The sequence below is a fragment of the Zosterops lateralis genome (assembly GCF_965231275.1).
Source record: "Zosterops lateralis genome assembly, chromosome: Z".
Taxonomy (NCBI): domain Eukaryota; kingdom Metazoa; phylum Chordata; class Aves; order Passeriformes; family Zosteropidae; genus Zosterops; species Zosterops lateralis.
Window position 1 is genome coordinate 37,664,219 of NC_139800.1, and position 15,495 is coordinate 37,679,713.

General features: G+C 37.7%; 1 protein-coding gene across 1 annotated transcript in view; it reads right to left on the bottom strand.

Annotated features, from left to right (window-relative positions):
• Positions 1-14,895, bottom strand: part of SLC28A3 (solute carrier family 28 member 3) — a 37,783-nt gene extending 22,888 nt beyond the window's left edge. Inside the window, exons 1-4 of the mRNA XM_083884133.1 lie at positions 14,803-14,895; positions 7,163-7,267; positions 3,939-4,015; positions 1,602-1,693 (exon numbers count right to left, since the gene is read on the bottom strand). Coding sequence (XP_083740259.1) covers positions 1,602-1,693; positions 3,939-4,015; positions 7,163-7,267; positions 14,803-14,859 — 331 coding nt within the window. The 5' untranslated portion in view covers positions 14,860-14,895. The remainder of the gene's footprint in view (positions 1-1,601; positions 1,694-3,938; positions 4,016-7,162; positions 7,268-14,802) is intronic.
• Between the last annotated feature and the right edge of the window lie 600 nt (positions 14,896-15,495).

A 15,495-nucleotide genomic window follows, 5' to 3' on the forward strand; every position in this document is an offset into this window, starting at 1 on the left:
CCATAGTTCTCATAGTCTGCATGCAAAGTTTGTAAGTTTTGTATCTCGCGCCGGTTGGTAAATTAGAATATTCAACACAAAAGGAGATATAATGTATTGTAACAAGGTCCTCGCACTCTCTCTCTTACCTGCCCCAGCTCTCTTACCCCTCTTAGCTCTCTTAGCTCTTTTACCTCCCTTACCCCTGCTATCTCCTTTACCTTCCCGTCTCTCTCTTTCCCTCTCTCTTGGGGCTTCACTTCAGCCCAGGCTGGTGGCTGAAGGCAGGCCCTCTTTACCCACAACCCTTGCAATAAAACCACGTGTTTCTAGAATATCTCAGATCTGCAGAGTTCCTTCTCCCTGCTGTCCACAGATGCTCCGACAATCGGTGGTGATCAAAGTCAGGCCTGTGTTTATCTTTTCAGTGTTTTTCTGACTCTCAACCTAAATACTGAAAAAATTTGCTTTTTTAGATAGTGTTGTTACTTATGATATGCTCATTGATAAGAAAGGTGGCTTTCATTCTGTCAAAGCAGATCATATGCTTTTGCCAAGGTGAGTTTATATGAAACATGTTAATCACTCAGAAAAATTTAACATATCTACAAGAACTTCATAATGAGTCTTGTTCCTTTTTTCAAAAGAGGATGAATTTATCCAATAAAACTAAAAACAAACTCTTATAAACATATGTCAATTGACTGACTTGATGACCTCAAGTAATTGTGAAGCTTAAAAGTAATTTATTTTATGAAGTAGCTATGTAATTATTTATTTGACAGGTTCACTGCTGATAAAATGCTAGCAAAAAACATATTCAGTTCTTGTAAAGTTCTTGATTTCATCTATGGCAAATAAAGAAGGACTATTGATTTTTGTAATGCAAATTGGTTTTCATGGAATTAATGTATGAAATCCTGAAATATTCTTAGAACTCACTCACCCTCCTGAGCCAGAATATGTCTGTGCTATGATAAAGCAAGATAAGATGATGTTACGAGAGCAAGATATTTAGCATGCAAGCAACACTTTTATAACCATCTCTTGGTGTGCTGATGCCTGTCTCAAAGATATTTCAAGTCTCCAGGATCCCAGTGTTCAAGTAGTAATTTGTTCAAAAACAAACTTGGTGAAGTAGAAGGAAACAAACTACCTACTGGCAAATTAGGAAAGGGAGAAAGAAGAATATCTATCTGAATGATTTTGCAGTGCATACTGTCATAAGTACATGCTCTAAGTTCAGTCATATTTGGTGCCTGACAGTTTTTTAAGTGATTTCATGGTCTTAAACAAGTTACTTAAACTGTAATTTTGGAGTCAGCTGGTAATGGTGTAGACGCAAAGTCTGAACTACACTGTTATTCCAAGTGTAATTGCTAGTCAGACTTTAAACATCCTGGAGAAGCAGTTTAGTAGATTTGTGCTTTTGTTATGTTTGGAAATGAGTGGAGGTTTTGCTAGCTGGAATTTTTTCTGAGACTAAATTCTTAACTACTTTGAAATACATCATTAAAGACAGTCAAGAGTTTTTATGTCAGATAAGGACATAGCACAGCCTATAATCTCGTACAGGTAAATAAATAAGACTTCAACAATCCTGAGTGTAAAATATACTGTACCTGTTATTAAAATTCCATAGATGACATAATGAATTCTGACTTTATGTTTCTTGCAAAATTCACAGACTTCATCATATTTTTTTTCTAAATGTCTAGGAAAAAGAAATTAACAGAGAATAGAAATGTAAGCTTTTACAGAAGAAAATTGTGTTAAATTGTCAAAATTTCTCCACTGAAATTCACTAATTTGGAAAGGATTAAATTGGATCTGAAGTGATAAATAAAAAGTGCCTTTTGAGAGAGACTTCTTTGGGTTGATGCATGTGGGTGTGTGTGTAATAACTAATACCCATCTAAAACCTTATTACACTGTGCATAGATGTTTCTGGACTTTTTAAAATTTGGTTGTTATTCCACTAACTTTTCCATCCTCCCATGGAAGTTAAAATTATTTGTTATGTTTGAATGTCATGCTCTAGTATCAGTTCTTCCAGTTGTAACATATTTCACTTCCTTTGTTTTCCTCACTAAATGCAAGAGCATGACTTCATGAGGGAGGTCAAAATTTAGGGAAATAGCAGTTAAGGGAATTAATTCAACTCAGATTTCAAATGTTAAATATAGAGGTAAAATGGATGTTTATCCATGGAAATTACTGAAGCAGTGGCTTAAGAAACCCCTTCATATTGTGCAAGCTGGGGAAAAAACCCTACAGCTATGCCTTTGTCATCTCAGAGGCGCTACTTTAGAGAGGCATGTCTCTGAAGCAGTGCCTCACATTCCCAGTCTATAAAGGCAATGTTATATTTAGTGATGTTAATTATCCAGACTGTACTTGTTTGGAAACTAAATGCAGCTGGAGTTAGATGCACACTGAAATCCAGCACGAATACCCTTCTTTTCTGCACTCAAAGAAAATTCAATTAATTTAAAATAAATTTGAGAGAAACACGAAATATTATTTTAAATTATGTCAGTACACAGAACAGAGCAGGAACACACTCCTTTGTAAATACAAAGAGTAATAGGTTCTCAGAGAAATCTTGATTGCTTTGATACTTCAATTTCAGTTCTGGGAATTCCTGTTGCTTCACAAATTATAGCACTCTTTTTTCCAACTTGTAAGAACATTAGCTGATCTACCCAATCTCAGCAGAAAGATTAGATACAACAAGAAAACAAAAAAGGAGAAATGAGAGACAAATAGATGAAAAAGGCAGTTACCTTATCAAATTTATGGCTCATCCATCACCCAAGAAAAGGAAAAAATACTATCTACTATCTGTTATTGCTATTTATGAGTCCTTTGGGATTTTAAATTGTTACTTATAGGTTACAATTTCTTGTAATTTCTTCTTTTATCTAACATCTCTCTCTCCTTTTTATTTTATTAATTTAGATTATTATGACTGGTACCAGAGTATCTTAAATATTTAACCATATACATCACAAATATGCAGCTCCATTCTGAAAAGTGGCAGAAAAAAAATGTTCCTTATGAAATATGGTTAATTTACTAAGGAAACATTCTTCTCTAAAAGCCAATCCTATAACCTTGAAAGCTAAAGATGTTGATAAAACTGGTCTTGCCTAAGCACATTAATGCGAAATATTTATATATGTCAAAACTATTCTTGTTTGCATTTTGTAACTCAGAAATCAATTTTGTCTTGTGCATGTACTCCAGAAGGGAATGTTAAAACTTTGCACTGTAGTGAATCTATGTTATCAACAGACTGATCTTTCAAAAGGGCTGTGTCTTGGACTGCAGGCTGTTTAGTACTATCTGTTGAAAGAAATCAGTGACACATATGAACATTTAGTATGATTAAGTATTGCGTCTTAATTTTTTTAATGCCTTAAACAGGGTTTGTCATTTTCACAAAAATACCTAATCCTCAAGTAAAATGTGGATGTGTGTTTTCACTCTGTGATCATCTGGAAGTAGAGCAAACACAATGTAAAACTTTTGCTCCATTAAAACGGCTTTTCACAGCTATTCTGTTCTTTGTGCTGGAGCAAATGGCTATGTGAACTGAAAGACACTAGTGAATCTTCAATTTCCTGAAAGAGACAATTCTTTTAAGACTTGTATCTGAAAAACACTGCTCTAGAAATATTGGAAGTTATTGTACAATTAAAAAAAATTGGTCCTTTAATTTGCAAGGCTTTAAAATGACAGTTAGACAATCACAGATGTCATTCATAAATTATAATAATTTTAAACACGTTGTGTTTCTATATTACAAAAATTGCTAGGCAGTACGAAAGTTTATGTAGTATAGGGGCACAGCAGTGAAATTTAGAGCTGTCACTCCAGAAGCATAAACACCGGCAGCTTTTTGCCTAGGCCAGGATGAAGTGAGAGGAAGATTTACTCTTGCAAAAACACATTACCCTTTCAAGTGTGGTTCCTCTACAGAGTCACGTTTGTTTTCAGGCAGATCACTCTCAATATTGATGTATTCATCTCCCTGGAAAACAGATCAGTGCAGAGGTTGTTAGGGGGGTTCTTAAGTAAGGCACTTCTCAAGTAAGGTGCAAAAAAGCATCCCCACTGGCAGATGGCTGAAGCAGCCTCTAGACATTCCTGTGTGCACTGCGCGCATGGCTCCAGCTCTCCTGTCTGCCACCAACTCTGTGAGGAGTGTTTAGATCAGCTGAGGAGTTTCCCAAGCCATCCACACCATTTTCAAAAGGGAAATAAAGGGGGGGAAAGTAGCAGTGTTACCCAGAGCTGAAGAGGGCAGGGCTCACAGATAGTACTACTGCACACAGTTGAAAAAGGGAAGCAGTGAATTAGCCAACTTGTCCACCACCTCTTGTAGACACCCCCTGGTTTTGTTGCTTTTCTCTTTGCAGAACTTAAATATGATAGAACTTTCATATATGGAAACAGGTTAAACTGGCTGAGGCTCAGTGTTTTAAAAATTTAACTAAGCCAGTAATTTTATTCATAAGAAAAATTGTTCCCTGAGTCCACATAAGCATGGCACTGTTAAAGTTTTGGTATGACCGCCCTGCGCCCTGTCCGAGGACTGCCGTGAGGCTGCCAGGAGGGGCACAGCCCCTGGAAGCTGCTCACACACCCGTGGGGGCTGTCATGCCCACGCTCCTCCACTTTCCACAAGGAAGGAGCTTGTCCCACGGCTACTTACCTCCATGCTCCCGGTGGGGCCTGCAGAGTGGCCAGGGCCCAGGGCAGGCCCCTCGTGCTCAGGGACAGCAGGGCACCTGCGTGTGGCCCGCACGCCTCTCCCTCCAGGCACCGTGCCAGGGCACTGCGCCCGCTGGCATCACCAGCGCAAAGACAGACAGTTCTTGCCTGGCCCAGTGGACATGTCCTATCCTCTTCAGAAGAGCAGCCCACAGTCCTCAGCCACTTTTGGAGCAGTGACAATCTGCAGGTATGTTTACCTTTTGTTATTCTGTCACTTTCGTTTATGCTGAGTCGATTCCCCAGTCTGCTGTGGAAAGCAAGGCCTACCACAGGCCTTCCATTCATCCTGCCTGTGAATTCTGTCTGTCTGTCCTGCTGCAGGTGGTACCATAAGTCCTGGAAAGCTCTGAGTTAGTTGCCAGGGAGAGACTTGAACCACAGACTCATAAGAATAGCTTGGGTTAGAAGGGGCCTTAAAGATCATTAAAGATCATTTAATGGCAGGGACACCTCCCACTAAACCAAGTTTCTCAAAGCCTCATTGCAGCTTGGCTTTGAATACCTGCAGGGGTGGGGCATCCACAACTTCTCTGGGCAAATTATTCCAGGTCTCATCACCCTCAGAGTAAAAAAATCTGATCTAAACCTACCCTTTTTCCCCTTACCTTGTCCTATGACTACATGCCCCTATAAAAAGTTGCTCTTCCTATCTCTTTTCCCCATGGCACAACATACTCCCTATGCCTGGATTACCCACAGCCTGAACTCTGGCTCTCTGAATTTTTGAAACATATGGTTTGTCTTGAGAATAAAGCCTATTTTTGCTTTTGAGTATTTAAATTACAAAAGCAGCAACCTACATATTTTCACATTGTATACAATGTATTTAAATATGCTCAGAATATTACTATGTCACTCTTTCACCGTCACAAATGCTTTCCTACAATGCCATTAAAAGGTGAGAAAATCTGAAATCAAAGACAACTTTGTGTGAAGGCTGCAGATACAAAAGGAAATTGGAGAATGGATGCAAATGTCTTTTGCTTTTTTTTTCACGGCCAAACATGACACTAGGTCTGGCTCGTGGGGAGTGTTGGCCCTTGCTGAGAGTTACCTAAGGGCTGTGTGGACATATGGACTTCTGCCAGCAAAGGGAGACACTGCTAACTCCATACTGTAAAGACCCTCAATACAAATTCTTATGCCTCAGTCACAGTGTGCCTGAGAAACCCTTGGTGTGAATACAGACACCTCTGATATTCTTGCACCAAGTAGTGCCAGAACGTTTTCAGATTAACCTTTTCAGTGGGAAATTGGTTTCTCTGGTAAAAATCAAGCTTTCATAGATGCCACTACTTTTCTCCAGTTTTGTACAGTTTCAATCAGTTCTGAAAGCCCTTTTTGTTTTTTTTTAACAATTTCCTTTTTGATAGCTTTTTTGAAGATGAAGGTATAGGCACCATCTACCACCTTTGTCTCCTAAGATCTCAGATTCCAATCCAGTATCCAGGAGTTATCAGAGCAGTCTAAGTGATCCTTTCCATCACTGTATACCTAGAATTAATTCAGCTTTGAGAGCAGAAACATTACTTTGCGGCACGCCTTTGCTGCCTCTGATCATATCCAAGAAAACAATAGAAAACAGAAATGAGTACCCACTGCATCAAGTATTTCTCATATGCTGCTTTGAGTACCATTACCAGATTTGGCAAGTAGATATGATTACAACAGAATTTTTAGAGTAGCAAGTAACTTCTGGAGTGAGGCTGTGAAAATATTAATACCTGACAATGGTAAAATACCTATGGATTTTTTTAACCTGACTCGCATCTTTTCATAGTGGGATACTCACTGTGTGGGCTTAAACAAACATATAGTCAAAAAGAAGTCAAAATGAATGTGTTTATTATTACAAAGATCTGTATTATGCTCTCTTCTATGGTCAGTTTACACAGGATGTGTTGTCTCAAGTTCGCGTTTGTCTGAAATTTTTCCTATTTAGGTGTTTATTTAATAATTAAATATTAATTAATTTTTAGATATTTAGTAATATGAATCCTTTGTCTGACTGAAAGATCGTATCTCTAAAACTAATGATTACAGAGCCTCTTTTTTCACCTTCATATGAGAGAAAACACTTCTATGTCAACACTTCATCCACAATCTTCCCTCTTTCTTGCCATTTCTGGTGCCTATTTTGTATCTTGTATGAAGCCATTATGACATTGGAGTACATTTTTTCTGAACCCTACATGTGTAATTCTGGTTTTTCTTTCATGTATTTTTGAGAACAGAACTCACTTCCCAGTCCATTTATACATTTTAAACTATATTCAGATTTTGTTAGAATATCTGTTTTAGATATACTATTACGTTGCTGACATTAACTTTGAGGTTTACTAATTTTCATAAAGGTATTTAGAAGAAAAAAAAAATAATAAAGAAAAGAAACAAACCATACCTGATTAGTATGCACTGTTTTCTTGTTTTGTGAATTCTTGATTCTCTGCAAATTGTCTCCAAGGCCTTTCAGATTCGTATCATCCACTCCATTATCACCATCATTCTAGGACCAGAAATTACATTGGTTCAAATCAGAAGCTGAAAGCCATTCTCATGTACAGTAAGAACTGATTTATAATCAGGTGCCTGGGCTACCATGGAAGCAACTGAATGAGTGACAGGAAATGACATCAAGTTGCACCATGAGAGGATTAGATTAGATATTGGGAAAAAATTCTTTGCTGAAAGGGTGGTCAGGCATTGCAATAGGCTGCCTGGGGAAGTGATAGAATCACCATGCCTGAAGTGTTCCAAAAACCTGTAGAAGTGGCACTCTGGGGACATGGTTAATTGGTGAATATGGTGGTGTGAGATTAATGGTTGGACTCAATGATCTTACAGGTCTTTTACTATCTAAATGATTCTACATTTCTCTGTGTAACTTTGCTAGAACAGGGAGCCCAAAACTTGGCGTGCAAAGCTTGGCTGTTCAAGTCCCTGCACTACAGGACAAAGGTGCTTTGGTCATGGATGGTGCTCAACTAATGTGAGTCCGCTGTTTTCTTGACTAAACTCGCATCCGTCCCATGGTGAATTGTACTGCTTGTTGTCTCAGGACTGGTTCAAAAAATTTATAAAAATCCAGGTCTTCTTCTCACCAAGGGCAAAATGGACTACTTGGGGCCTTCCCCAATTGTTAAGACCTTTGCTCCAGTATTTGTGCTCCTTACACACATAAAGTAAATGTAAATATGTACTCGTATTGCTCTTAGAATAAAACACTCAGGTTATCTTTGAAGAGAGGAGTTAGCTTTACCACATTGATCCTCTGAGGTGTACCTCTCATCAGAGAGATAAAGACAGCCATAACCAGCCCAACTATTTCGAATTTTTTTTTTAGTAAATCTTGAAATCTTTCTTTTCTTGTTTCTTAATGTTCTGAAGGAGAAGTTATCACTTTTTAATGGCCCTAGAATATCTGGTTCTTAGTCTTGTAAGAAAGCTGATTAAAAAAAATTCAGATAACTTATATCTGCAATTGAATGTTACATCCGTGAATGTTTTGTATTTCAGTGGTTTCTTACAGCATCAGTTACAGTATGGTCATTTCACTGGGTTTTATTGCATGAAATATCTCATTATTTACATGTTAATAAACCCAGTAAATTAGTATTTACAATGAAAACAATCACTTTCACATGAATAATACAAAATAAGCTGAATCATATCAAATTATGATAAAGACAGGAATAAGCAGTACTACTAGAAATAAATTGAATTTTGCCTTTTAGCAGAAACATGACCTTAGAAGCAACTAGAACAATGTTCAGTAACATTTTTCCTTAAAGATACTTTGCCTCTGAACTTCACAAACAGTTTCAAAGTATTTCTGTAACTCTGTGTGTCTGGGAGAGCAAGAGGAGTCACAAGAAGCTGTTTATCCAAGTGCTGTGGCCTTGATACATCAGTTTTCTTTCTTCTAAGCTAAGAGTATATCTTCTTTCTCTTAAGAGAGGTAGTTCTTTTTCAGAAACACTTGTCACTTGTTTGCCTTCTAACCATGCCATCATAGATGTTTGCTGTAGCTGCCCCTGCAGTCAGCAACAAATGCAACTACTGAACACTCCATCCAAAAAAAAAAAAAAAAAAAAAGTATATATATATAAAAAGCAGATATTAATTGTAGCATTGAGATATAATATATTAAAAATACTACAAAGGGCAGCATAGTGAAGTCATAGTATAGTTCTGTAATTCACATACACACACGTCCACACACTTTTGAGAATGGTGTCTTTGAAGATTTCTGTACTTGTTGCTGAGGAAGAAAAAGCAGAGTTTTCCTAGAACTTTTGTCAGTAAATGTGTGAAAAACAATAAGCTTGCAAGTTGCTGTCCATGAAATACACAAGTAAAGAATAATCTGTTTTGGAAGAAACCTCTAGAAGTCACTTTGGCAATACAAGTCAATAATTGCATAAGATTTTCATTTATCCAGTAATTAAAATATATGAATGTATGAGTAATGTAACAAAACCAGTAAGAGCATCACATAATTACTGGAACTCAGTAGTCCATGCTGCATTGATACATTTGTATCCTTCTCTATAAATAAAAACTAGTCATTTCAACTGATCATATCACATTTCTGGATTATTACTGATTCAGTAGAAACTGGTTAATTACTGTCGATATCAAATTTACTTTAGTAAGACTTCTGTTGACTAGAACAGTCTTTGAATGATTGCCATGAAGCTGAGTGATTTTCTTATTTCATAGCTGATTTTTAAGTATTGTCTGTTCATGCTGCCCTTTATAGATTTTTTTTGCTTGTTTTGTGAAAACACATTATTTAACCCTACCACTTGAGGAAAAAAAGCTATTTTTAATTTCTAATAAGAACAGAAATATTGAAGTGACAAATAAAACTGTCCATTTCCTTTTCCTCCTTACTTAGTGTCTGAGGTGTGAAGGAGCTCCTCAATACAATGTCAGTCTGTGCTTATCAATTACTGTTACTGATTGCTATGTAAGGAACTCAGCACAAGCAGGAAACTTCCTCATTAATTCAATATCCTTTTCCAGTACCCTGTAAATGTCTGGAGAACAGAACTGTGCAGGAGAAAATGGAAGTTTAAACCTTAGAGACTACAGTTAGCACAGTCCTGTTATGAGCACAGGCCAGTCCAGCAATATGTAAAGTCACTTCTGAACCTACTCGACCTCCAGGTGACATGAGAGAGCAGGAAAATTGCAGAGAAGTTTAGATGGGAAAATTCCCTTTGCTTTAGTGCACACTTAAAGATTACAGATTTGGTCCATCTATTTTGAATGCTTGTTATATGAAAAGTGTTTGGAAGTTGTGCTTCTGCTTTCACAAACTGCTTTACTTTAACCAATTGTAATTCCCCTAGCTGTATCAACGGTGTAAGTGAAATGCTCTTTCAATATTTGTTTAGTTCCCTCTTGACAGTTAAGTCGCCAAGTATTGTTGCAGAACTACATTCATTGACCTTCCCTGCCATCTCCTCCTTGATTTTGAAGGAGGATGGATTTTGCAAAGAGCTAATGACTTCTATTGTGGTTTTAACAACAGCAGACACTCTGGAGTAGAACGTGTTACACTCATGCTAGTTAGGGAGCTGGCCAACATTGCATCCAGGCATCTGCTTAAACTGTTTATGCTTTAAGGGTGGGTCCTTACATTATGTTGGAGATTAGAATCAGGACTCTCAAGGAACTTAGTAGAAAACAGATGCTTCAAAAGCAAATAGTTCAAGTTAGAACGTCGGATTTTGTTGCATCTCATTAGATTTTTAACTGTATTTGCCCAGCAGAAGTGAAGCCATCTAATTTCCAGTTCAAAACTTGCTTTTCTTTAAATATTCAGTGCACCTGAACACCATTCATCTAGGTTTTCCCTCATCCACAACCTTTTGCTAGCCAGTGCCATGATGCTGAAGGAGTTTAAATGCATTTTAAATATTGAGGAAGAATTTCTTTAAATTAATAATCACAGCACTCATAAATACCTGTCAAATTATGAAACTCAATGTACAAGGCAGGAAGGAAGAATGTTCATCATCCATGTACTAAACTAGAGTAAGTGAGCTGTAGAAACAAACAGGTTCTGCAAGATTTAAATTTAGCAGGCTATGTCTTCATGGGCTGTTTTGAAAAGGACTGTAAATAACACTCCCAGCCTCTGAGTACATTGTTTTTTCTTAAAAAAAATTAGGTTGTAAGGGTAGGATAGTTGGATAGTATCCTGAAACATAGGGGGTTTTATTTAAAAACCCCAAGTATGGCTTTGGAAAGCAAGTTTTGAAAATGTGGGAAAAGATTGTACAATTTCCTGTTTGGATCTGGTTAAGTAATGCAGTGCAACACCACTTCCATTTCCAAGGGTAAACATAACAGTGATGTTTGTGAAATATAAATTCTTAATAGCATCTATAGTCTTAACTAACCAACCAGACAAGAGTATCTAGGAAGCTGTGCAAAATAGCAACAAATAAAAATGGCATTTTTTAGGATACGTTTTGAACTTGTTTGAATGAAACAGAGTACAAATACTGCAGGCATTACAGCAATACCGATGTCCTATGCACTGTGAGTAAAGGGCAGAATTTTAAAGGGCATCCTTCCTCAAGTCAGCTTCTTAAGAGCATGGTGTGCTCTGCTACAGAGGCAGTAACATGTTGTTTAATACATCATTACACTAGGAATGGGAGGCCAGCGAACAATATATATTTATTAGCTGTTACATCCCCTTTGCACTGTATTTATTTTATGTTTGCTTCTGTGTTGCTTTTAAATGTAGGGCAGCTTATTCATCCCATCTACCATTCCTTTTTAAGCTGCAGCTGTTATCATTCCTTATGGAGTAGCTGTGACTTGATGTTTAATGTTATCAGAGATCTGAATCATTAGAACTGATTAGATAAATTTTTGCCTCTTTAATAAAGGCTAAAGGCGCTTAAGCTAGGTAAAGCCAATCTCAGTTTAAGGGTAATTGTTAGTAATACACTGTTTCTGAGCCAGAAACTGTGGGCAAATGTAGTAGTCCTCCAACCAGCCAGGGTCATGTATAAGAAGTTAACTGAAGCACCTTGAAGGCAAGAGACACAGTAGTGTTTCTACACATTACGTATGACATTATTGTAGCTATAGATACACAATCTGTTATGCTGGTACACAGACACTTAGCAGAAACCATTTTCTGAATTGAGGATAATGATTTAAGTTCCTTAAATTACATGACATTTTTAAGATGAAAAAGAATTAACAATCTGAATGTCTCATTATAAACAGTGCAGCAATCTGTTGGTTCTAGCTATGAGGCAGCATCCAAAGCAGGTAACTTCAGCATGTAGGTCTTAAGAACAGCATTGAGTTTTTTTAAGGTAAATACTTTATAACTGAAGTGTAGGGGCATGGTAGGGAAGACTGGCAGTATGGGTAAAGAAAGCTATGTATTTTAAAACCAACAGAAAAACCTCACTCATCGTAATAGCCGAATGGCTGTTAGTAATTGAGATGTTCCTAATATCAAAAAGAGGGAGAAAAAGAGAGAAACAGCAGAGGTGTACATTTGGGGTTTATTGTCTGTTTTCTTTTGAGACCATTTTGAGCTGTTAATCAGAGGAAAAGTTGCTTCTGTGTCTTGCACTATGGGCATTATCACAAGGCAATAATACTGCAGCACTTGCAATTTCAATGCTATGCTCAAGTGGATACTGCATAGTGTACAAAAGAAGTAGCTGATATTTTGGAGAAACAGGCATTTTTAAAAATACAATTAATGGTATTAATATAATTTTGTGCTACATGGATGCATGTCCTATCTGAAAGTTAATATAGGTTAAACTGAGGGTGTACTACAGGTGTCATTGAAAATGGTGATGCAGTGAAACGCTTCTGTGATGCAATGAAAATCCTATCACAGTACAGATGGATGTTTACATATCAATAGCAACTGAGAAATTGAGAAGAGCTCTAGTTATCTCCCTTTGACTATTCCTGTGACAAATCAAAAAGCTGACTTGTCTATATTACAATTTCTTAATCCTGTTAAGAGTCCCTTCACAACAGAAAGCACAATGCTATTCATTCTTGACTTAATAAAGATCTGATATGATCCTTCATCCATCACTTGTTAGCCTCGAGCTGCTTTGTATTACATTGAGAGCTGTTTTACTAACTTAGGTACTTTATAAAACAAACTGCCTAACTCGTATTTACTTTGTCACTGTCTTACTTTATCCTCATGTACATTAATCAAGTGGTCCAGGTGCATCTGAAGGCACCTATGGATACTTAAAATGATACCTAAATGGACACTTAAAATGGTTTAAATTACACCTTTTCCGGAACACTTTTATATTTTGTGGTTGAGGTAGGATACTCATTGCTTAATACATAAAGACACATTTATTTTGGAGGAATTAAAATGTTCACTCTTTGTGTAAAAAAAACCTTTAAACATATGAAATTATGAGAAATTATGAGATTGTTTACTTTTCAGTGGTTTTTACTGTGAAGTGATTTATTTGCTTATATAGAGAATTTTACCTATTTCCTTCTGTGTCTTATTTTCTCTAGGGAGTGACTTACATATTGAAACAGAGATAGACAGTGTAAAAGTAAATAAACGGCCCAGGTAAGCTAGCTGCGTAAGGCAGAGGGTTAACCCAGGTCACTCTACTGTGCTCTATGGATCTCTGAGGAAAAAGTGATTTTCAGCTTATACCATTTTACAGAGGTCAACACCGAGCGTTTGCAACTAGAGACTCCTCTCCTCTTTGAATTTGTAAGCACAGACTTAGGAAGCTGATGGCACTAGTTTAGGCACATTTTGCATGAAAACAGACAGGATAAAACCTCTTAAGTCGCTCATTTGAACCGAGGAAGACTGACGTTCAGATCATTTATGTCTCTGCTCCGAAGCATAGATGCGTTGAGGGTGCTCTGATTACTCAGGAGAAAGTCCTAACCACCGGGCTATCATGTTTTAAGTTACCACTCCTGCCTACATTCCGCAAATATTCTCTGACGGGCTTGTCTGTCCGTATAGCACAATGAATAAATATACAGAGAGGTTGAATGTCGCTGATGTTATGTAATAGTCCACAAGCTTAGCATCTACAAAGACCCTTCTGTGTTATTTGGATAGTGTCGGCAGATATCCGCTACCCACTTCCTGCTAGCTGGCATCAGAGGCAGCCTAAGGATCGGGGGCTGCGAAGGCGAGCAAGGACTGCTTTGTTAACAGCTCTTTTCAGAGCATTTCACAGCTATTGTCTCTTCTCGACCTATTCTACTTCCAGCAACAAGTACAGTGAGCCAGCCCGGCTGCGGGTTCGCAAGTTTGTCTGCTCTAATTCCAATGGAAGCACAGTGATGCTGGGCACTGAGAAAAAATTAACTAACTACTTTTGAGTTTTTTTAATTTCTTTTTCTGCCCTTTTTTTGGTGTTTCTTTGTTTGTTTGGGGGGGTGGTGGTGGTGGGGGGGTGGTGGTGTTCGTGCTTCCGCTTGTGAAATCTCCAGTTGTTATTACTTCATGCCTGGAAAATGCAAAACCTTCTGGGTGGACTCCTTATCTTCTCTCTGCCTTCTTCTCGAGAACAAAAGACAATTGCACTTGCTTTATACATGGAAGAATGTTATGCCCCACTACGATTACATTATTACATTGTTATTTTTCTCATATTATTGAAATATATTGTTTTGATGAGTTATATGTCTGCTGCATAATGCTGACCTTCTCTTTAACAGAACTTTAAATGACCTATCTTCAGGAAAAAACAGAAACTGATACAGCAAATGGGAGTCAGTTTCGACATCCATCAGCCTATGAAATATTACCAAGTCAGAACACTTTTCAAAGCTGGCTGTACTTCTGGATAATTAGTGAATTGTGCTCAGCTTTTTTTTACAAGACCCGTGTACTTTGGCAGGGTATCAGCATGTTGAACGTTGTAAAATACCTGAAGGCAGAGAGCAGAAAATGCTTTTTCTTCAGCGTCTAAATTCAACATTGTTCAGTTTTTAAATCCTTCCCCTTTCCCAGAAAGCAAAGGAAACCATGCTTACCTGGAAGGCCAAATTGTGCACTCCTGAGCGATCACGGTTGGCCTCCATCAGCTCCATATACCTGGTACGGAGTTTAGGGCAAATGTTGAAGGCTACTTCAGCCAGGACCTGGTTAATCCATCCACAGGACTGGTATCACTTGAAGTCAAGTTAGCTGGAGGCCTTCTCATGTTACTCTCACTCCCACTTAGCTCCACCTTCTCACTTTGCTGGCACAGCCCTTTTTGGCCAGCATGACAAACTGCCTTCAGAGAAAGAATGGGGGATACCTGCAGGCCCAAGAAACAGATTTTCCCCAGTATATCTCTGGGTGGTTCTAAAGGCAAGTGTGTGTACTTATGAAATTTCTGTCTGTCTTCACTTGCTTAGGAGAAAATCTTTCATGTCCAGATTTCGAGAGGCCGACACATTTTTTTGTCCTTTTTTTACGGGTATTCTCAAGTCATTATTTTTGTGGTAATATTGTAGCTTTATTTTCATAGTGGTTGGGGACTTAGCAGGAAAAAAAGGAAAAAAAAGGGAATGTGAACAACTCTTAAAACTCTCACAAGTGCTCATTAAGCCACTTTCAGCTGGCATCCTGTATTTCATGGTACAGAGTCTTTTAGTTCTCTCTCCACAGATTATTCACCTAAAGTGAAGAGTTTTTATGATACTCTTTAGACTTGCTACTTGCAGTATTGCAAATAGATG